General features: G+C 43.0%; 1 protein-coding gene across 10 annotated transcripts in view; it reads right to left on the reverse strand.

The window, feature by feature from the left end:
* Positions 1 to 23,828, reverse strand: part of dpp6a (dipeptidyl-peptidase 6a) — a 1,430,988-nt gene that overhangs the window by 687,611 nt on the left and 719,549 nt on the right. Inside the window, exon 1 of one of the 10 annotated variants that reach the window (XM_059639739.1) lies at positions 3,920 to 4,316. The exons of the other annotated variants lie outside the window; for them this stretch is intronic. Coding sequence (XP_059495722.1) covers positions 3,920 to 3,976 — 57 coding nt within the window. The 5' untranslated portion in view covers positions 3,977 to 4,316. Of the gene's footprint in view, positions 1 to 3,919; positions 4,317 to 23,828 lie in introns of those variants that run through there. 10 annotated transcript variants of the gene reach the window in all.

Consider the following 23,828-nt stretch of genomic DNA (forward strand, 5'->3'; position numbering starts at 1 on the left):
GCAAAATAAAATGATAGTTCCTAACTCTGTGGAAACTCATGAAAGAATATCCAGCACTTACTGAAACAAACTCATAGATTATTCAGTAGAACAAACAAGTTGAAGAGGATTGCATCTTCAGCACTCAGCAGAGAAAGAAATTTATTTTAATCTTTATTCTGCTTCCACTCTCACCATTTGTGAACTACCAAAGACATTTCCATGCTTTGAAATAAATGTAATGGCAAAAACAGGACAAAACTTGGGAAGATTTCATTTGGAAGGGGAATTTTATCCCTGCCCTTTTCTCGTTCATGTGATTTGATGTTAGCAACTTAGAAGTGACCAGATCTAAGATGTTTCCATGATCCAAGTCCATGCCACTTCCTTTCTATCCTTGCTTTTTTTTTCCTGGACACTTCCTTCCTCCCGATTCCGTGGTACTGATTGAAAACAGACAGTCAACAGACCCTTCGGTCATAATCACAAACTAAACTAGTCCCTCCTGCCTGCTCCTGGCCCATATGCCTCCAACCCTTTCCTATTTATGTGCTTATCCAAATATCTTTTAAATGTTGGGCCTGTACGTGCATCCACCGCATCCTCAGGAAGTTCATTCCATACATGAACCATCCTCCCAGTTAAAAAAAATTACTTGTCGTGTCTTTTGTAAATCTCTCTGCTTGTCTTGAAATCCCCTATCCTGGAGAAAAGACACCAACCATTAACCCTATCTATATCCCTCATGATATATATAAACTTCAATCAGGTCACTTCTTAACCTCTGACAGTCCAGTGAAAAAAGTCCCAGCCTATCCATCTTTCATTATAACTCAAACCCTCTATTCCCGGCAACATCCTGGTAAATCTGTTCTGAAAGCTCCATAGCTCAATAATGTCCTTCCTATAACAGGGCAACCAGAACTGGATAGAGTATTCCAGAAGAGGCCTCACCAATGTCCTGTACAACCTCAACATGACTTTCCACCTCCTATACTCAACAGATTGAACAGTGAAACCCAACAATTGCTTTGGGTTGATTTTGGGAAGAACAACAGCAGAGCAGGAGCAGTGATAACTAAACTGCATTGGCATTTCAAACATGAAGCTTGGCCTTGGGAAAGTCATCCATCTATATCTGCTCACCGCGCGGACATGGAACATAGCTGACTTGCCTTGTGTTTTCATTTTGAGTGGTTATAAATTAGGAGAGCCTGCACTTATAGAGCATCTTTCACAGCCTCAGGACATGTCACGGTGCTTAAGAGCCAATGGAGTACTTGCTCGTGAGGACAAGTTGCCAGAGGAATACAAGCAGTTTATAGAGTGATATTGATACATGAAGACAGTGAGCAAAAAAGTTGGCAAACGGAGTTGAATGTGGTTAAAGGTGAAGTTACTCATTTTGGAAGGGTTAACAAAAGAACAGGGTAGAATTTAAACGGAGAAAACCTTCAGAAAGCTGCAACACAAAGGGACCTGGGCGAACTTGTGCATGAAACACAGAAAGCTTGCACACAGCTGCAGCAGGTAATCAGAAAAGCTAATGGAATGTTGGCCCTTATTTACAGGAGTTGGGTGTATAACTTTTGGAAAATTTTACTGCAGCTGTACAAAGTGCTGGTGAGATCACATCTGGAGTACTGAGCAGTTGCGATCCCCTTATTTAAGTAAAGATATCATTTCATGGGAAGCATTTCAGAAATGGTTTACGAGGACGTTCCCTGGTTTGAGGGATTGTCTTATGAGCAAAGTTTGAACATGTTGGGAGCCTATTCTTTGGAGTTTAGCAAAATAAGAGGTCAAAGTATTTGCGTTCTTCAAAGGCTTGACACTGTAAATGCTAACAGGATGTTTCCCCTCATGGGGGAGTCTAGGATCAGAGGGTGTCATCTCAGAATAAAGAGGCCCCAATTTAAGATTGAGATAAGGAAGAATTTCTTCTCTCAGAGGGTTGTGAGTCTTTGGAACACCTTGACATAGAGCGGGGGCAGAGGCCTTGTGTATATTTACGGCTAAGGAAGATAGATTCTCGATCAGCCAGGGTATCAAGAGTTACAGGGAAAAATATAGGAAAATATGTGAGCGATGTCGAGTCAGCCATGACTTTTTGAATAGTGGAGCAAGAGGTGTGCCTCTGCTCCCATTTCTTACGGTTTTACGTAAAACACCATCACTGTTATATTCTGGGAAATTTGGTAGTCAATTGGGTCATAGCAAGCTTCTGTAAACAGCAATGAGACAATCGCTGGAGAATCTGTTCTCAGTGATGTCCGTCCAGATGTAAATATTGGGCAAGAACATGGGAGAGCACTCCCCCATGAACCTGGAAGCGGGTGCGGAATAAGAGGGAGGGGTTAGGGCCTAGGCTTTAAAATTTGATCCATATTACAGCAGCTCCAACAGTGCAACATTCTCTCAGCAGTGCACCAAAGTGTCAATCTAGAATTTATGGTGCAAACTTTAAAAATGCAGCTTAAACCCACGCACCACGATGCCTGATTCGGAGGTGAGTGTGCCATCCAGCGAAGTCCAGCTACTGAACTTCTGTCTGCATTGCCACGACCATCGTGCTAAGACAAAGTGTTTCAAGCGCATGAAAAAATTGCACGTGAAAACGTGGCAAAATGCCCACTTTATGAGTGTCAGCTAACCCACCTGTACCATATTTGACTGCTCCTTTAACCTGGAAAAAAAACAAGTTTGATTTTGCATTCCCTGGCCCGATAGCTGCACTGTGTTAAGCTTGAGTGTTATCAGTTAGTGTGGAGCACTTATGTCTTGAATGACCGGTCCAGACTACTTGCTACATTCAGCAACGCCGCACCTATTTCCTTGCTGAAGACATCTCTCTGTTATTGGACACCTCGGTTTGAGGCTGACATTAAGGATAATCTTCCGTCTCATTCCAACCTCAGTCCACTCCCTGTAACTCGGCTCATCCCCAATCCCTTCCAACCCTGCCACCAGTTGTGGACTGAGCCGTACCATTTCTCATGTTTGTTTTGAGTTCAGAAAGGAAGGAAGAGGAGGCAACAGATCAACAAAACAACGAACTAAAGTGAAAAGAAGACATTCGCAGAATGATTCCACCCAAGAGGCCACCCAGCCCACAATGTCTGTGGCAGTCCATTGATTATTTAGCACTCAGTCCCACAACCACAGCTCTCCAAGGCCTGTAAATGCTTCCCCTCCAAGTATGTATTTGTGAAAGTTACGATTCAATTGGATTCCAGGCTGTGGAAGTCGGCAGTGCGCTCCAGATCGTGGATTTCTTTAAAAAAAAAACAAAATATTCTCCTCAGGAAGAAAGTTGGGAAGAAAAAGGATGATGTGCGAGAGAAAGGATGAGATTCCAGATCCAGAACAAGGAGACAGTCAGTGACAGAGTATGTGACCGTGCACAATCTGTGCAATACGGTACCGGAATAAGTGCTCATTTCACTTGGCCGGTGATGCACAATTGACATGAAAAATTGATGCAAGCTGCAAGCACAATTTGTAAAAAGTCATAGATGGCATCCAGAAGTCTGCTCAGATTTCTGTCAGAAATTAACATCTCCTTTTCTCCACTAACCTCTGGTAGTTCTGAACACTGTTTAGCCACGATCAAGCTGTCACCTTTTTTTCACCACTCAGGCATCTAACCAGCGATGTTAGGCTTGACACAGAAATCATTTCCACTTAAATCACCTCCTTGTCCCCTGATCTGCAGCACCCACCCCGCTCTGCAACCCCTCCATAGTCCAGCAGCTTCCTTATTTAGATGCTTATTTTGAGCTGATGCTTAAAACATGCCTCAGCTAAGTCCTGAGTGTTACCACACATCATATGCACAATACATATTTTAAAAATAAATAAACTGATGCCACCGGATAGATTGATAGTGTAATAAAGGGGGGGGGGGGGGGGAAACAGTCTGAACTGAATAGAGAAATACCTGATCTTGTTGTTGGACCCCTTTCCCTGATGCAGTCCCTTCCTTTGCTGTAGTCATGTTCACCTATTTCCAGCCACCGCAGGGGTAGCAGGGCGAGCGTGTTTAAGCAAACAGGAAGCTCTGTGCTCTCAGCAGCCTTGGGTATTTAAAGAAAACATTCACAGCAAAACCACTGGCAGGAAAAAAAAAGAGTGGGAGAGAAACTGAGAAGCAAAGATTCCGACAGCCTTCTCTGAAGAGAGGATGGTGGAGATGGGAAGGTTAAGAATCCTCTGCTCCTCAATGAGCTACAAACCACTGCAGTCGTCACAGCAACTGATAACTGCCTGGCAACCGACACTGGGCAGCCAAGGCTTTCAGAGACAACTGACTGAGGATTGTCCCTGTCGCACTGAGTACGCAGCAGCACCGGCAGGAAGGAGAAAGGAGCTCTGTACGGCACTCTGAAGGCAGCGCGTCCGCTCACGTGTGTGATGTGCTTCTGTGTAAATGCTGGAAGGAGTGGTGGCAAGTGGGGACCTCCCTGAGGTCCACGCTTCAGGTAATTAATATAGCAGGAGAGGCCAGTCAATGTAGCTGTTTAGGTGCGGGCGGTTCGATGTGTATCTGTTATCTGACAGAACTATGGCAATTTGAAACAGATGGTTTGGGTTAGGTTAAATAATATTAAGAAGTAAGTAGACATTTAGCCACTCATATGGGATCTTTATTGCTTTTTGATCTTGTATTCTACGACGCAAGTGAAAGGAAGTAAACTGAAGAGACGAATATTGTTTCGGAGACAGTAGGCATCCAGCTCTGCACCTTGTTACCTCAGACTGCGTTCTGTGCTTCCACACAATGGAGAGCCGGACTTCTGCTTAAACCTTAAGGTACTCTCCGTTCATATACGACACACTGTCGTGTTGCGTTTGCTTGTGTGAAAGCACTTCAGAAGTACCTGGCTGGCTTCAAAGCCACAGTCCGCAAGACTTTAAACGAGCGCAAGGTGCGAGATAAATGCAAGCATTTTCCAAAATATATTTCATTTTTTTTCCTGCTTCACCTCAGTTGGCTCTTATGGCTTGTTTTCCAACTTTCCTTCCACCAGCAACATAAAATATTTCAATTGGGTGTTTCTGGGAATGCACTGTCTGGAAATATGTTGGAAGCTGAGTCAACAGAGGATAATTGTTTGAATAGAAACAGTATACAAGGGTGTAGGGAAAGGCAGGGGAAAGGCATTTGGTCATAATGCTTGTGGGACAGTCAGGACAGACACGATAGGCTGAATGGTCTCCTTCTGTGTTGTGACAATTCTGTAATGCTGTGTGCATTTTTGTCCTATACTGATGAAAAATAACATTCCCTGTCTTTGACTGAAAACAAAAAAAAATGCTGGAAATCACAGCGGATCAGGTAGTATCCCTGGAGAGACAGCAAGCTTGTGTTTCGAGCCTAATGACTCTTCATCATTCCTGGAGTCTCCACAACTGAAAGATCGTTTTCCTTAAGCTGCAATGAGTGAATGGCTGTGAAACAGAAAGTGGGTGTTCTTTTCTGGTACATTATCTTTGAACGTTCAACAAGATGGAACTGCTGTGGTGGGATGGGATCTGCGGTGAAGAAGTTAAGCTGTTTGATGCAGTAGCTGTTGGATACAGGAGGACAATTGATGAAGACTTCTTGGGTGTATTTAAACTGAGATGGAAACCAAAGGCTAGCAGTCCAAAGGACTACTGGCTGTCTGACCCTACCCATCCCTCAGCATACCAGTCCATCAGAGATAAACTACAGAATAATGCCTGTATTACCATGATTTGACAGCTCGTCAGTCCTCAGAAAAGACATCCTTTTTCTCTGTGTTATTTTGAAGAACTAACTAACAAGGCAATGTTTACAACGTGTTTGTAGTTTTGTCTGACAAGTTGGTGATAACCCACATTTCGGCAGTGATATTTACGGTTAGAAACTAGGCCAAACCATTTAAAGGGGGATGTCATTTGTTGAAGCATCTTTCAAAGCTCTTAAGCAGACGAGTGAGGATGGCACATGCAGAAAATGATCCAGCTACTTCTCAACATCATCAACTGTCTCATCACTAATTATTTATCTGAACTTTCATTCAAAGACTTATAAAACTCCCAACAGCAAAGTTCATTCCGCAACAGGTTGGTCACATGCTGCAATGCAACGCAGTCCCAAGGAGAACCAGATCTGTTTCCAGAGTGAATTAGTTCAGGTCATGAGCCATCTGCTCTAGGAAATTTTCCCAATACATTACATTAACCAGCTTACCCCAACCCTGAAACTAATTACTGTAACATCAAGTGTATAAATTGCAGCTCCAAGCTTAGTTTATGCTTTCAAATGTTTTGGTGTAACTTAGAAACAAGTCACTTTCAACAAAATGGTGAACACAACAGCACAAACACAATTCAGATTCTCATCAGAATCACTCCTTCAAAGCTGCAAAACTGCCTTCTTATTGTAATATCTCTCTTCTAACCTTCAGGCTTTTAAATTTCAAACTTACACATTACCTACTGGTTTAGCTGATGCTCTTGTTTTGAAGTATTTGAGAAGGACACTCTCTTATCTTAGACTTCACTTTCGGTTCCCAATGTTGTGGCTGATCTGAGATTAAACCTGCAAACTGTACGTTTGCAAAAACTCAATATGTAGCAAAGGGGGGAATAATTCCTTCAGTCACCCTCAGTCTCTCCACAGTATCAACAAACATAGAATTGTAGAAATCCTACAGCGTGGAAGCAGGCCATTTGACCCACTGAGTGCACACTGACACTCTGAAGAGCATCTGTCCCCCTATTCTATCTGTGACACTGCATGTTCCATGGCCAGTCCACCTAACCTACACATCTTTGGACTGTGGGAGGAAACCAGAGCATCTGAAGAAAACCCATTCAGACATGGGGAAAATGTGTAAACCCAACACAGACTCATGGCTTGAACTGTATCTGGGTCACCGGAGTCGTGAGGCAGCAGAGCTAACTACAGTGCCACCATACCACCCCAACAATGTGGAATATACCATCCTCTTTCAATTCCACTCCTTTCTCCCAAATTACACTGGACTGGTCTCATAGCTCAAGCTCCATTACTACTTCTACAAACACAAACAGCTTATCTCTTCCTTTGCCCATCAAATCCAAAGCCTCATCATGATCCATCCTCATTTCCCCTCTTGTGTCTTTGCCAGCCCCAATGATTTAATTCTACAAAGCTATGAGTATAATAATGAAAACTTCTTCTGTGCAGTACAGTAAATAGGTTACCATGCTTCTTACGTAAAACAGAGGCTACACTACAACACATCATTTGCTGCCGTAAAATGCTTGGGGATGTGCTGAAGATGTGAAAGGTGCTATATAAATGAATGCCATACTATTTTTACAACTACATTTATGATTTTACTGACATCATTCATGCAAGGATGCTTTCTGGGCCTATCCTTTTATGAAGCAATTTTTTTTAAATGTGCGCATTTAATTTGGAAGTTGCAGATTTTCCAATCTGCTATTAAATTAACACCATCGTTAATCTATTTAAACAGAATTAATTAATGTCAGAATTAAAATAATCAACTAAAAATCTGGAGGACAAACTTACCATTTAGTTTCAGCTGTCATTGGTTTAACTCTAAGGACAACATAACTATATTTCGGCAAATCTGATGGGTTTTGTATCATTATTTTTTTCTAAGCTTAAAACTGCTGAACAGTGTAGAACACAATTAGAGCACAGCACAGACACAGGGAAGAAGTTTCTATTTATAGGACAGTCTGACACAAATGGGAAATGAGAAATCTTCTGTTATTTCTTGGAGTCATGATGCAGACAGGCTCCATTGCATTCTTTTAGGTTTGAAAGGGATCAGAGAATACAGCCTTTTTTGTTTCACAGCAAAGCAGTCCGATAAATTCTTGGGACAAGCGGTCGAAGAAGTTCTCTGCTGCATGGCACTTTTGATTGCTGATACTTATCATCATCTGATGCCTCTTACCTATAGCAAGGCTGACAGTAACGACCATGTTGGACAATCATCAAAATGAACGAGTGTCTGCCATCCCATTCCAAAACTCAGACCTGACTTACATCGTGCCACCTGACAATGTTCACATTCTAACAGCAGCAACTGACAACAGCAATTCTACTTTCTCCTCAAAACTGAGGGGTAAAATTACGCAGATAGATACGCTAGAAATGCAGTTGACACTTTTCAACCCAGCGTACCCTCCTCAGTGAGCTGCAATTACAGGACTGTATCAGATTTGGATCATGTGTAAGAATAGCTACAATACACTTGGTGAATAGCAATGGATGACGTTACCTCACCCACAGTGGAGAGAGGTCAATATAACGTTCCGATTACAAGAATAAAAATAGGGCTGCCCATTGAGATTTCTATTACTACTGGACTTCTTTCGAAAAATAGAATGCACTTTTATTAAAAGTGCTGAAGTATTGTCAGTGAAGTCATTGAGAATCTATTCGATCCATAAAATGACAGAAGTGCACAACAGCACATTTAGCATTCAAAAAGGTACAAAGTCAGAATAATGATTTTGGGTGGGATCTTAACTCCATCCTGAAGAGTGGACCAAATAAATTACCATTAGAATTAGGTTTATTGTCACATGTACTCACATGAGTACAGTGGAAATTTTTACAGGCCACCCATTGGGGGCGCTATGTTAAGAACTAAGGTACCTAGGTACAGAAACTTTGGTACAAAGCAGAAAAGTAAAGAAACAAAGTTAAAAAAGCTAAACATTACAGTCCTTCTCAATAAAAGGTATAAAAGCAAAGAAACACTTAACAGTTAAACACCACAGTCCATTAGTGGCAACACAGTGTGGAGTTGGAGGAACACAGCAGGCAAGGCAATGTAGAGGAGCAAGAACGCTGACGTTTAGGGTTCGGGACCCTTCTTCATGCCTTCTCCACCCTGCTGTGCTCCTCCAGCTCCACACTGTATTCCTCCAATTCCACATTGCGCTCCTCCAGCACCACACTGTATTCCTCCAATTCCACATTGTGTTCCTCCAACTCCACACTGTATTCCTCCAATTCCACATTGTGCTCCTCCAGCTCCACACTGTATTCCTCCAATTCCACATTGTGCTCCTCCAGCTCCACACTGTATTCCTCCAATTCCACATTGTGCTCCTCCAGCTCCACACTGTATTCCTCCAATTCCACATTGTGCTCCTCCAGCTCCACACTGTATTCCTCCAATTCCACATTGTGCTCCTCCAGCACTACACTGTATTCCTCCAATTCCACATTGTGCTCCTCCAGCTCCACACTGTATTCCTCCAATTCCACATTGTGCTCCTCCAGCTCCACACTGTATTCCTCCAATTTCACATTGCGCTCCTCCAGCTTCACACTGTGTTCCTCCAGATCCACACTGTGCTCCTCCAGATCCACACTGTGCTCCTCCAGATCCACACTGTGTTTCTCCAGCTTCACACTGTGTTCCTCCAGCTCCACACTGTGTTCCTCCAGTTCCACATTGCGCTCCTCCAGTTCCACATTGAGCTCCTCCAGATCCACACTGTGTTCCTCCAGATCCACACTGTGCTCCTCCAGATCCACACTGTGTTTCTCCAGCTCCACACTGTGTTCCTCCAGCTCCACACTGTGTTCCTCCAGTTCCACATTGCGCTCCTCCAGTTCCACATTGAGCTCCTCCAGATCCACACTGTGTTCCTCCAGATCCACACTGTGCTCCTCCAGCTCCACACTATGTTGTCTCTGGCTCCAGCATCTGCAGTTCTTGCTCTCTCCCTGTCCACAAGTGCCTGATCATCCTGGGCTCGTGCTCCTCACAAAGGTTCAACCTCCCCTGGTCTGGGCTTGTCCTCGGCCCAGCCACTGCCCCAGGCAGCCTGTTCCTGCTCCTACTGCTGACTTGGACTGCCTGCTGACAATGACTTGCAGCCTCAGGCAGCATCAGTGACGTCCAGGGTGAAAGCTGGTGTGGACTCCTGGCCTTAGAATGGACATGGATCCTGGCCTTAGCGTGGACTCGAAATCCCAGCCTCAGAGTGGGCTCGAACTCCTGGCCTCAGTGTGGGCTCGAACTCCCGGCTTCAGCGTGGATTCGAACTCCTGGCTACATTATAGATAAGAAGGGGACATGGAGGCCATTCTGCCCTCTCAGGTCAATGTACAGGATCCCATTGCACTCTTTTGAAGAAGATCAGGGGAGTTATCCATGGTGTCTTGGCCAATATTTACCCCTCAATGAACATCATTTGAAATAAGAACAGATCATCTAGTCATAATTACATCACTATCTGTGGTCACCTCAAATATTATTTACCAATGACGACATTTCCGAAGGACTTCATTTGCTGTAAAGAGCCTGTAGACATTCTAAAGAAGCGATATGTAGGCAAATATTTCATTCTTTCATCCACAAAAATGATCAGGTGCATTTCTAACTTAATGCATCTACCTGGGAAATAATGGAAGGCCCTGACAGTGATAAAGGGTTAGTAGTAACATCAGCAATCCATCCTGTCCCAAAGATTTCCAACAAGTGGTTTACAGTTGTGGCACTGTATCTTCATTCATTTGCAGACAAGTTCCAATCTGATTATTATCTCATACATACAATTCATAAATAGCCCAAGGATGTTTGACCATTTCTCTGCAACAGTACCAAGTAAACAAATGGGAGATTTGCAGGAAACCAGTTTACTCAAGAAAGGCTGGCATACAATTTTCAAACATTTTCCTGTAATTAATTTTTATTCTAGGATTCCTGATTTTTTACTGCATTCATTTACTATAGCAATTAATTTGTTGCATTTTCTTTCTAAATACAGGCTACTGTAGGACTGTTTGAGACTGCTGTAAAGAGAGAATAACTCATTATTAGCACAGGGTCAATTTCTGGAGCAAAGTTCATCTGGTGACTTTGACAACATCTACCAAACCCATGACTTCTACCAACTAGAAGGAGAAGATGCACAGGAGAACCATCATCTGCACGCTCCCCTCTGACTTACACATCATTCTGACTTGCAGTTGTATTTGCCATTCATTCATTGCTTCTGGGTCAAAGTCCTAACTACATCGTGGGTGTACCAATAATCCTCTTCCTGTTCATCTCTTTGGGTGGCACGGTGGCTCAGTAGTTGGCACTGCTGCCTCACAGTGCCAGGGACCCAGGTTCGATTCCGTCCTTGGATGTCTGTCTGTGTGGAGTTTGCACATTCTCCCTGTGTTTGCATGGATTTCCTTTGGGTGTTTTGGTTTCCTCAAACAGTCCAAACGCGCGCAGGCTAGGTGCATTGGCTGTGCTAAATTGCCTGTAAAGTACAGGGATGTGTAGGTAAGGTGGATTAGTAACTGGGAAATGCAGGGTTACAGGAATAGGGTTGGGGGGGGGTGCTGCATCTGGGTGGATTGCCCTACAAAGGGTCAGTGTGGACTTGGTGGGCCAAATGGCCTGTTTACCCACAAATGGGATTCTATGTCTTCAGTGGATCAAGAAGGAAACCCACCATTACCTTCTCATGATTAATAAAGGCTGGCCTGAGCTATGATGCTCACATCCTGTAAATGCATAAAAGAAGTCTGATAAGCAAACGTCAACTTCCAATACTTTCAGTCCTGGATGGGTGCACCCAGCTGATGGATTGAAGATTAACAAGAAGACCTGTGGATAGGAATAATTGGCAACTGAGTAACAGAGTGATGGCTGCAGAAATACTGACACTCTTGAAACGATGAACAAAAACAAAGTTGCGGGAAAAGCTCAGCAGGTCTGGCAGCATCTATGAAAGAAAAAATAGAGTTAACGTTTCAGGTCTGGTGACCCTTCTTCAGAACTGTTCTGAGCCCAAAACATTAACTCTGATTTTTCTTCACAAATGCTGCCAGACCTCATGAGCTTTTCCAGCAACTTGGTTTTTGTTCCTGATTTACAGCATCCTCAATTCTTTTGGTTTTTACTCTTGAAATGATACTGAGGGATGGTCATTACAAATCTGGGATTGGTCAAATGTTCCACTCATCTAGTTGGCATATCTGTTCTTGAGATGTGATGGAGAGAAAGGAAACAATGTTTAAAAGATCAAGTGGTTTGTGGGGGATCTATGACTGTATTCAGACTGTGGAAGATGTAAGGGACCAAAGTGCCTTCAATGAAGACGTGGAGTTGCAGTCACCAAAGACGTGACAACAGCAAAGGAACAGGAAAAGTCATTACAGTGAGGGAAATAAGTGTGAAACGGGTTCAATATTTGTGCACCTATCACTACAACGGGAAATTTATTTGCTCAAAGGTTGTCAGCAAGGCCTTCCTTGCTCTTAATTTGAGATTGAAACCTAAACGCTTCTGTGTTCACAATAAGTCATGATCTTGGGGCTGAATAAAACTCAATTGGGTTGATAAACTCTTTTTTTTAATCTAAGCAAGTAAGCAGTTAACTTTGAAGAACAGTGAGGAGACATTATACAGCTGGGGGGGTTGCGTAGGCAAGTTAATGAGAGCTAAGTTGGCAAATGCAGTTCCAACAATTGTTAAACTCAAAAGAATAACAAATAACGACAGACAAGGAATGGAATTGTCCCTAGCATCACTGGTATCTCAATTAACAAACAGGAAGTTGCTACATAAGTGCACATCTTTCCTTTCATGAGTGTGACATGAGCATATTTGTTTTAATCTGTGCAATACTGACATTCGATCAAAATTTGTATTCAGTTTTTATTTTTAAGAATGAATTTCCAGGCTATCAGTTGCAGGCACTGCTAATAAGATCAGTGTTTATTACAATTTCCCACTTGCCCTGGAGAAGGTGATGATGGGTATTCGTCTCAAACTGCTGCGGTCCGTGTGTGCTGCAGGAACACCTAAACTGATGCTCAGATGGAGTTCAAGAATTTGCATCCAGGTAATGGAGGAGATATGGTAGTGTATGCCAAAGTATGCACAGTGTGTGAATTGTTGGAAAATTTTGAGCTGACTCGGTTTCTACTCAACCACTGACCATTGAATTAAGGGAAGTGATGGTGCAATGGTAATATAGTAATTCAGAACTCCAGACTAATATTCTTGGGTCATAGGTACAAAGCTCACAAAGGCAGACAGTGCAGTTTGAATTCAATAAAAATCTGGAATTAAAACTAGTCCATGTAACCAATGTCAAGTATTGTAATAAACCCATGTGTTTCACTGATGTCCATTTCTGAAGGAAATCAGTCATCCATAACTAGTCTGGCCTACAAGTAACCACAGACCCACAGCAAGTAGGTAGACTCTTAAACTGCCCCCTGAAATGGTCTTGTAAGACATGCAATGCAAATGGGAATAAATGCTCATCCAGCCAGCCATGCTTACGTCATTTTAAGGAATTAAAATAAATTTGCGTTCATTAAAATGTACATCTTCTGGATGGCCACAGAAGCAGCAGATTTATAGCACTTCTTGCAATGAAAGCAATGACAATGCCAGCTGTATAGTGAGTGCTTCATACTATTTATTTTGAACAGGGTAGTCGAATTTCAATTTTCATGGTCAGTGAAGAATGGGGTTGGCTCCAGGAGGGGAGAGTGTACAATGCCCAGTTTTCAAACCCTCTGCAGAGTCACTATCCTCCTTTCCCCACACCCCCTTCATTGATCCACCGAAAAGTGGACTGAAACACAGATGTAAATCTAACCTGATAGCTCCAGTTGTTTGCTGCATGGCGGCTCAATGGAAAATGGCCTCTTACACTATGATTTACAGTAACATGCAGCTTTTACTGGACTCAAATGCACTATTAAGAGCATCACCTCTCAAACAGAGTCATGGGTTTCTGAGGCTAATATGGCAGGACCATCACATCATTTTGTACCTCTGTAGTTTTGCTGCCACTCATATAATAATATTTCATAGCATTCCAGACCTTGGACCATGTCAAGGCTTAAAATATCCCTAATTGGCACATGCACAATCAGTGAAGTTAGAATCTGAAAGGATAATAGGAGCCTGTCCAGCTCAATGAAAACATAACAGCACCCAGCCATTTCTGACAAGATAGGTTTTAAATTTCAATGTGTGTGACACTGTAGAATGGAGTTATGATGCAGCAGGTGAGTTTCAGTGCCAGGCTTGCTGCTTTTTTTTTATATTTACCCATGGGATGTGGGCATTTCTGGCCAGGCTAACATTTATCATCTGTTCCTAGTCGTTTTTGCTGGATTGATGCACCAGCTTTGGTTGCTCTATATCAAGAGGCAAATTCCACCAGTGTTTACTATTCCAAATGACACTCATTCTCCGGTCTCCCCTCGCTCACTCGCATCACATACAGCATCCCATGCTTTGCCATCTTGGGACGAATCTGTTCATTTCAAAATGCATGGCACAAACACTCCTGAAACTCACAAGAAACCCAACACCAATACAGCTGTACATTACCTAGCTAAGGGCAGAGTTCCACACCCGCCCATGCCAATCTGTGCACCTGTACCAACTTCTGGCCCTTTACAACCACTATGACAACTTGATGCCAATTCATGTTATCCCATGCTATCTGATGTCCAGTATCCAACCTCGAAGCATCCAACATTTTCTCTGTCAATCTATGCGCTTGTATCGATCACCCATACTCCCTAGGCCAACTCATGTCCCCACTCATTCTCATGGCCCTTTGCAGTTCCAATGCTCAGTGGCAATATGCCAATAAACGCATGCCAAGTATCAGCATTGCCCTCCCTCCTCCACGTCAACCGATTCAGGGTCTACTATCGGATAATCTCAGGAGCCATGCTGAGGTGAAATTATGTTATTTGTCAAATGATTATATCAGTATTTTTAAAGAAATATTCTCCTTGACACAAAAGTCAATCTATTGAAATTCTTTCAATTAATCTCCAATGAGAGACAATGTTTTTGGAAGGACAGCCAGGAATCAAACTGTAAATTTAATAGGCACCGCATTGTGATAATATTAGCCCATAAAAGCAGCCACACAGCACAAATCTCACAGTAGTAACTACAGGTTCATGTCAACAGATCGAGAGAAGTAGCAATGACTGATACTTTACCATTAAAAAAATCCACAGACTTCTTGAATGCAAAGCCTAACAGCATTAAATCATTGAAATATTTGATGGTTCTTTTACAGTTTGACAGTTCTTTGACAGCTTTGATCATTCTTTGACAGTTCCAATGGGATTATGCATGTAACAGGCTCACTATGCACATAATGTAAACTTGTAACAATTCCAAATGATACACGATCAAAGCCCCACCCCACAAGAATGCCTCTTCAAACCCCAAGGGTCATATATAGAGTCACATAGTCATTCAGCATGGAAACATTTCCTTCAGTTCAACTCATCCGTCCCGAACAGATTTCCCAAACTAAACTAATCCCAGTCGTCTGTGTTTGGCCCATATCCCTCTAAACCTTTCTGATTCATGTACCTGTCTAAATGACTTTTAAACATTGTCACAGTACCTGCAGCTACCACTTCCTCTGGTGGTGCACTCACATATGAGCCACCCTCTGTGCGAAAAAAGATGGTCCCTTTTAAATCTTTCTCCTCCAGCCTCAAAGTTATGCCTTCTAGTTTTGAACTCTCCCACTGTAGGGAAAGTACCTCTGCTATTCATCTTATCTATGCCCCTCATGATTTTATAAACCTCCATAAGCTGACCCCTCAACAATGCAAAACAAAAACTTTGGATAAAATGCATCAGTTCTTCAGTTTCTTCAGTTATATTTCTCACAACTTCTCACAAAGAGATAGTGTTTAATCAGGACCTGACTGGAAACAGTGAAACTGGACAGGCTAATCAATCATTCTGACTAACTAGCCATAGTTGAGTTATGTTTGTATGATACCCATGCCAGCCAATTAAGGCTTGTCTGGTCTATGGCATTAATTCCCTCCGAAGGAGATGACCCAGGCCCGGAATTGTTGAGCCCCTCACCTCACCAAAGGTGGCTGTTCAAACAAATCCACAAAATCAGAGGGAGCAAACTAAATGTTTCAGACTAAAGGGCAGCCAAAATCCCATTTCAGTGAAGACAGCTGTTTATAAAAATAGCCAGCTGGTCCTGCACATCCAGCTTCTGCCTGACTCCACTCTTGTTCCCACGGAAAAGGGAAATACTGTGTTAGGGAGTGGGGATTGCAATTTCAGGTTGTTTCTGCCACTTAGGCCACAATAGCAAACTACTCCGAGTGTCCTTGCAGTAGCCCTCTCCATTGTGGTGAAAATCATTGCCCATGAAAGCGAGAGAGTGAGAAAGTGGGATGAGAATGTCTTTTCATGCGGGCAGAATTAGTGCCAGGCTGAAAGCACACACAGGCTTTAAGGCACTGAAATCAGGCTGAAACATCAACTTTTAGTCTTGCTCATTAATATCCATTACCTGGAGATCACAGGCCAGAATGATGGATATAAAATCCGTCAACTTAACTCCCAGATGGTTTAACTGGAAAGGCACTTGAAATGAAGTAAGAGCTTCCAAGTTGATTGTTTGGCTTTTGATGAGTTCGCTGATTTGACCCTGTACACAACTGCCAACATTCATGGCATTAAATGACTTATTTTAAAAATTGGCAGACTGGAGATTCATCAAAGGAAAGCTAAGTTTCATGAAACTGCAGCCCAGAAGAAGTTCCTTGGTCCTTAAGAAAGAAAATTGGAATGCAGGAAGGGGAAAAGACAGGCTTTCTACTAAGTTACACTTAGTCTGTGTATAACTTCATATGTAGAATGCTTTAGGACCGAACTGCAGTTACTGTCACGATAAATCCAAAAAAACGTTCAGTAGAATTAAAAGCTTTTGTGCAGGGGTCAGTGATGAGGCTTGGATACTATAACAGGAGAGATGAAGCACTCGTTTGAGAACTACATTCAAATCATCTGAGTCCATAAATCTAAACTGAATGACCAAAAATCGAGGAACTCAGGAAAAAACACTGGCAAGCCTAGCCGATACTCTCATGTTAGTAGTTCAATATTCACGCAAAGAGTTGGTTTCACATTGTTTCTCTAATCTTGAGAGTTAGGCAAGGTGACTCCTCTGACACACCCTCAGTGACAGCCTCAATATTTGTGCTCAAGTCTTGGTATGGGACTTATACCCAGGAACTTCTGACTCAAAATTCACACACAATTTTACACTGACAAAAAATATCAAGGAATGAAACTATAACACTGAGTTAGGAGGGTTTTGTGAATTTGGTGAATTGCGAATGATAAGAGGAGACTGATAGAACTGTAATTATCATTGCACGCAAAACTGAAAAGGTGCCTTTTCTAACTATGAAAGATTTCATCAAGTAAATACAGAGAAAGAGAGCAGAATCTTACAGGAATCTGAGTAATGTGGGCTTCTGTGAGGCATGGAAGAATCAGGCGAGAATTACGATGAGACCTGTCCCAAAGTCAAGATCCTCTCGCTCCATCTTTTAAATGTTTTAAAACAACCTGTTTGGAGGTGTTAGCACGCACCTCAGGAGCAGGTGGGACATGAACCTGTGCCGCCTGGCTCACAGAGAGGGTTGCTGTAAGTGTGTCACATAGGACCCTTTGCTGCATCTTTCATACTTTTCACAAGTGATGTGGCAAGATTCTCGCTAGGCAGCGGTTTGAGATGCCAATTGCCAATCTAATGCCATTTAGAGAAAGAAATTTGTCATTGTTACCTAGTCCAGCCAACATGTGACTCCAGAGCCACAGAAGTTGACCCTTAAATGCTCTCAATAATTGCTGGCCCAACCAGCACGCCCACATTCCCATGAATGAACGTTTAAAAATGTTAAACATCTTGTTAATTTAAATAAGGAAGAAGAGCAGGCCCTTGGCCCTTTGAGCCTGTTCCACCATTCAATGAGATCATCATTCATTTGATTTTAACCTCAACTGTATTTTCATGCAAGTTCCTGATCATCTTTCAACCCGTTAATAATCAAGGTGTTATCTATCTCTGCTATAAAAATATTTGTTAATGGCACAAATAAACACACACATAAACACACAGACACAAACACACACATAGATGCACACAAACAGACACACACAAACACAGACAGACATACACACAAAGACAGTCAGACAGGCACACACAAACACAGACAGACAAACACAGACATACACACACAAACACAGACAGTCTGACAGACACACACATACACAGACACACAAACACACATAGACATAGACACACACAGACATATCCAAACCCAGACAGACAGACACACACACACACACACACACACACGCACACACACACACGCATCAATGGACATCAACTTCCAGAATCTGCTAATCCATCATAGCGACGTGAAGCCTCTCTGATGAGTTGACAGGCTGTTCATGGTGTAGGGGCATGTATTGTAGAGCACACCATTGAGAGGGCTATTGGAAGGACACTTTGCATGCACAGACAAGCACCGAACTCACAGGCTACATCTCAGGGTGGCCTGATCTACAAGACCTCACTCACTTAGCGCTTACCTGCTTTCCCTTGCCATGCCATGTCAGGCCTGGTAGCACACTTCAGCCAGGGTTAAAGCCTTCTGTTACTGCCACTTTAATGGGTTCTTTGGCACAGACATACAGAGAGGTGACTTGTCACACCTGAAGTGTGTGTACGTTTGGAGGATGGTATTACACAGCAGCCTTTACCTTCCTGATGAAAGAGTAGGACTGACCATGACCCCAGCACCAATCATTAACATAGAATTCCCACAGCGTGGAAGCAAGCCATTCAGCCCATCGAGTCCACACCAGCCGTCTGAAGAGCATTCCCTACCCTATCCTTGTAATCCCGCACTTACCATGGCTAATCCACCTAGCCTGCACATCCTTGGACACTACCGACAATTTAATACCAAACCTGCACATCTGTGGGCTGTGGGATGAAATCACAGCACCCAGCTGAAACCCATGCAGATAAAGAGGGGGAATATGCAAACTCCACACAGACAGTTGCCTGAGAGTGGGATCAAATCCAGGTTGCTAGTGCCAGCTGGCAGCCGTACTAACCACTGAGTTACCGAAGATTTCTGCGTTAAGGAAGCAAGTTTTTGTGTCAAGTTGACCACAGCCTCAAGTTGATTAACTAAAAGCAATCTGATTTTTGCAAACCACGTGAGATTATCACATAAGGAAGGTGGTTTCATTCTGTTGAAACTTTACACAAATGACAGTGTTACTGTAACCACCATGGTAATTCAGTCACCCTGTCTGCGTTTGAATTGGTTGTCTCCATTATCTCCAATGCTGCCTGCTCACACATTCAAATTTATTGCTGGATTGAATCCAGGAATTAACTTGAAATAGATGTTTGCTTCTCTTGGGCTTTGTGGGAAACTTATCTTGGTGTAGTACCATAAATACCAAACACCGTTCTGACATTTCAATTCCACAGCATTGCTTCAGGCAATTACTATGTTATCATGGAATTCCGCTATTGTGTGTCTTAACGCTTACCTAACATTGTTTGAGAAGATCTTCAGGCAGGAAATGCATAAAAAATATAGACCTTACTTCATCGATAAGGTCACTTCAAGTTTAATTAAAGTAGGGCTTAGCCCACACAGAATTGCTACTCACAAGCATTGCTCCCTTTGATTTCATAGAATCACTACAATGTGGGAGCAGGCCATTCAACCCTTTCCAATCCTCCAAAGATCGTCCCAACAAGACCCATCCCCCTACCCTATAGCTAACCCACATAGCCTACACGTCTCTGGACACTTTAGCATGGCCAATCCACCTAACCTACACAGGTTTGGACCATGAGAGGAACTCCATAAATATATAATAGGGAAAATGTGTAAACTCCACACAGATAGTCACCTGAGGCTGGAACTGAACCCAGGTCCCTCACATGGTGATGCATCTATATTAACCACTGACCCACCACACTGCTCTACTTCACCTGCTAATTATCTGCCCTCGTTTCTCATCTAGGGCTGGCATCATGTGAAAATGACCTGCTGTCATTGATAATTGAAGGGTACGATTGGAAGGATCAGCGATGGTGGGGGAGGTGGTTGGGAAAAGGATGAATTTGATCGAAATGCTACTATGGAGTGGAAAAGTGGAATAGCCAGACCTGGCCTGAGACAGCAAGAGCAGTATGCATTATCCAAGGTGTGTTTCTAAAAATAAAGGCAAGGAATGCCATCACAGGATTGGATTGTTTTCTTCTCCAAACAAACACAGAAAATGCTGTGAGAATGATGGAGAATCTCAGCAGCTCTGGCAGCATCTATTGCGAGAGAAACAGAGTCAACATTTTGATTCTGGTCTGACTCCTCTTCAGAACAGTCATTAAACATTAACTCAATTTTTCTCTCTCCACAGATACTACCAGATCAGCCCAGTGTCTCCATCAGTCTCTGTGTTTGCTGCAGACTTTCATCATCCACAGCATTTTGTTTTTATTACAATCTTTGAAGAATTGGACAAGAAAAAAGGACGATGAACAGCACTGGCTGTGAGTTGGAATTGAACGGGAGGGGCGCAGAAATTCATAAAAGTGTGAATACTTGACACAGGTCAGGGAGCCTGCTTTTACTCTAATTTTAAAATTAATCAAATATAAATTATGACTAGATCAATTAATTTGCAGAGCTACAGCCAAATTGATAATTTATTATATAATTACAATCAGCATTCATTCAATTAATTAATCAAATCCTGAGGATGAAATTGAATTGAACTAACAAGGGATAATAAAACTAATAGGGTTCTAGCATTTTCAGTAAATTAAAACCTGAGGATTATTGAGCCTGCAAGTCAAGAAAGTCATTTGAGTGAACTCCTCATACAATAATGTGATGCTAGCATAAGGAAAGCAGCTGATTTGGTTGTAGCTGATGAGTCTCTGAAGCCTTACGTTCATTTTTGAGTGTGGTGTGATAAATGGAGGCATGACATGACACATGACATATGCAGTGTCCATCCTCTTCCATATGAGAGCTTGTCTGCGCCGCATGTGCGAGTCCTGTCATCAGGGTGGAGGAAACCAAACTTTGAATTCTAGAGTTCGAACACCACCGCAGTGTATCCAGGGATCTGAGGTGTTTGAACATACAGCATAGAACAGTGCAGCACAGTACAGGCCGTTCGGCCCACGATGATGTACTGAACTTTTACCCGAATCCTCAGGTCTATCTAACCTCCACCGCTACCTTATACTATCATCCATATGCCTATCTAACAGCCGCTTAAATGCCCCTAATGAGGCTGACTCCACTACTCTCTCTGGCAATGCATTCCATGCTCCAACCACTCCCTAAATAAAGAACCTACCTCTGACATCTCCCCTGTATCTACCTCCACTCACTTTAAAACTATGTCCCTTCGTAAACGCTACCTCCACCCTAGGAAAAAGTCTCTGGCTGTCTACTCTATCTATACTTCTGATCATTTTGTACACGTCTATCAAATCACCTCTCATTCTTCATCATTCTAAAGAGAAAAGCCTTAGTGCTCTCAACCTTTGCTCGTAAGATCTTCCCTCCATTCCAGGCAATATCCTGGTAAATCTCCTCTGCACCTTTTCTCACGCTTCTACATCTTTCCTGTGATGAGGCGATCAGAACTGGGCACAATACTCCAGAGGTGGCCGAACCAGGCTTTTGTATAGCTGGAGCATAACTTCACGGCTCTTGAACTCAATCCCTCTATTAATGAAAGCTAACACACCATATGCCTTCTTAACAACTTTATCCACCTGGGCGGCAGCTCTCAGGGAACTGTGAATATGAACCTCAAGATCCCTCTGTTCCTCCATACTGCCAAGAATCTTTCTTTTAACCCTGCACTCAACTTTCAAGTTTGTCCTTCCAAAATGAATCATCTCATACTTTTCAGGGTTAAACTCCATCTGCCAGTTCTCAGCCCAGCTCTGCATCCTATCAATGTCCCTTTGTAACCTGTGGTTTGTGAGTGCGGTCACACTGCAGGTAGGTGCCTGGAACCTGGCGCCGGGGGGAGCAGGGCAATGATAGAAGCAGATATAACAGTAATGTTTAAGGGGCATTTAGACAGACACATGAACAGGCAGTGAGTAGAGGGATACAGACTATGTGCAGGCAGGTGGGGTTAGTTTTGAACGGCATCATGATCTGTACAGACATGCCAAGGGCACGTTCCTGTGCTGTACTGTTATGTGTTGTATGTTTGGTTGAAGATAATGCAGGCAGAGAAGGGATTGGGCAATCATCAGGCAGTTAAAGCAGACCAAGCAGGTAGCGTGGGAGTCCTTTGATGGCATCTGTCTTTCCAACTGCTGTTCCATTTCAAATGCTGATAGTTCACCCAGGAGAACAGCCAGTGTCGCTTCCATAGCTTCAGAGCTCAGGTCAAAGGCATCACAGATAGCTGCAGAATACTCTGAGGGACAAGGCTGGCCTGGCAGCATTTGAGTTTCAACAAAAGAAGTAGTAAGGAAAGTAGGAAGAAAGAGGGATGAGCTCCTTCAGGCAAATGTCGAGGAACTCTCAGAAGAAAGGCCAACAAGCACGACTCAAAGGTAGGAAAGTGGGGATTGTGAGCAGTGCCAGGTGCTACTGCAAGGAGAAAGAAAAGAACAAAGCAAATCACTGCATTGCTGGAGTTTTGGTGAAGGTTTTTGATTCTTGCCACATTGGTGGAGACAAACTAAACCTGAACCGAGCAGGAAACAATTCCTTGATGAGCAATTTGCTCGTGTTGTTGGGTGGGTTTTAACTAATTTTCAGGTGAGATGGGAACAAGCTGGAACTGACGGAGGAAGAGCTAGCTGCCTATGAACTGCCCTGTGTACTGCAACATTTTTTTAAAGATTGAGTCAGAATAGGAGGGAATTCAATTCCAAATTATGTTCACCGTGTCTTCTTACGAAGGCAAAGAGTGAGTACATGAGCTGCATTAGCCATGTGGGAGTATGGCTTTGTCGTGTTAAGGTGTCTTAAAAAAAGGCAGGCCTAGGAGCTACATATTTCCGAATGCTGGATGTTCAGAGAAAACATTGATGGGACAGGTTTGGCAAAGTTGAATTGGAGTCAAAGTTTGGCAGTAGCTGAACAAACAGATGCCATTTGAAGAGGTGATCGTTTGGATTGAAACAAGGTATGGTGACCACATCCAGTTGTCTCTGACCAATACCTCGTTCAACGCCTCCACAATGGCTAATTTGTTCAATTTGTGTCTGACATCCACCACTGGAAGAAAGAGAGGGCAACCAGAGGGAGATGATGGCCGAGTGGTATTATCACTGGACTGTTAATCAGGGAACCCAGATAACATTCTGAGGATCTGAGCTTGAATCCTGCCATGGCAGATGGTGGAAATTGAATTCAATAAATATCTGGAATTAAGAGTCTAATGATGACTGTGAATCCATTGCTGATTGTTAGAAAAACCCATCTGGCTCACTAATATCCTTTAGGGAAGGAAACTTCCATCCCTACCCTGGTCTGGCCTACGTGTGACTCCTGACCCGCAGCAATGTGGTTGACTCTTAACTGCCCGCTGGGTGATTAGGGATGAGCAATTAATGCTGCCTAGCCAGGGATACCGTCAGCCCATAAACGAATAAAAAAGACAGTCCAAGATTAAATCACTCTCATTGTAACCATGGTGACAGCTTCAATGAGCTTCCAAGCTCAAAGTCATGCCAGGATTAATACTGCCATTTTTTCACTTCCAGTACATTTTACCTGAATGCTCTCCTACCTCAGCTCACCTGCTGCTGAAATCCTCAGTGCCTCTAGACCTTACTATTTCAACACACACTCTGACTGCTCTCTCACCTCATATCCTGCAGAAACTGATGTCATCCAAAAATCTGAAAACAAAAAGTGCTGAAAATCACAACGGGTCATGCAGCATCCATGGAGAGACAGAACATGCTAATATTTCAAGTCTAGATGACTCTTAATC

The sequence above is a fragment of the Stegostoma tigrinum genome, chromosome 2, assembly GCF_030684315.1.
Source record: "Stegostoma tigrinum isolate sSteTig4 chromosome 2, sSteTig4.hap1, whole genome shotgun sequence".
In the NCBI taxonomy this organism is placed as follows: domain Eukaryota; kingdom Metazoa; phylum Chordata; class Chondrichthyes; order Orectolobiformes; family Stegostomatidae; genus Stegostoma; species Stegostoma tigrinum.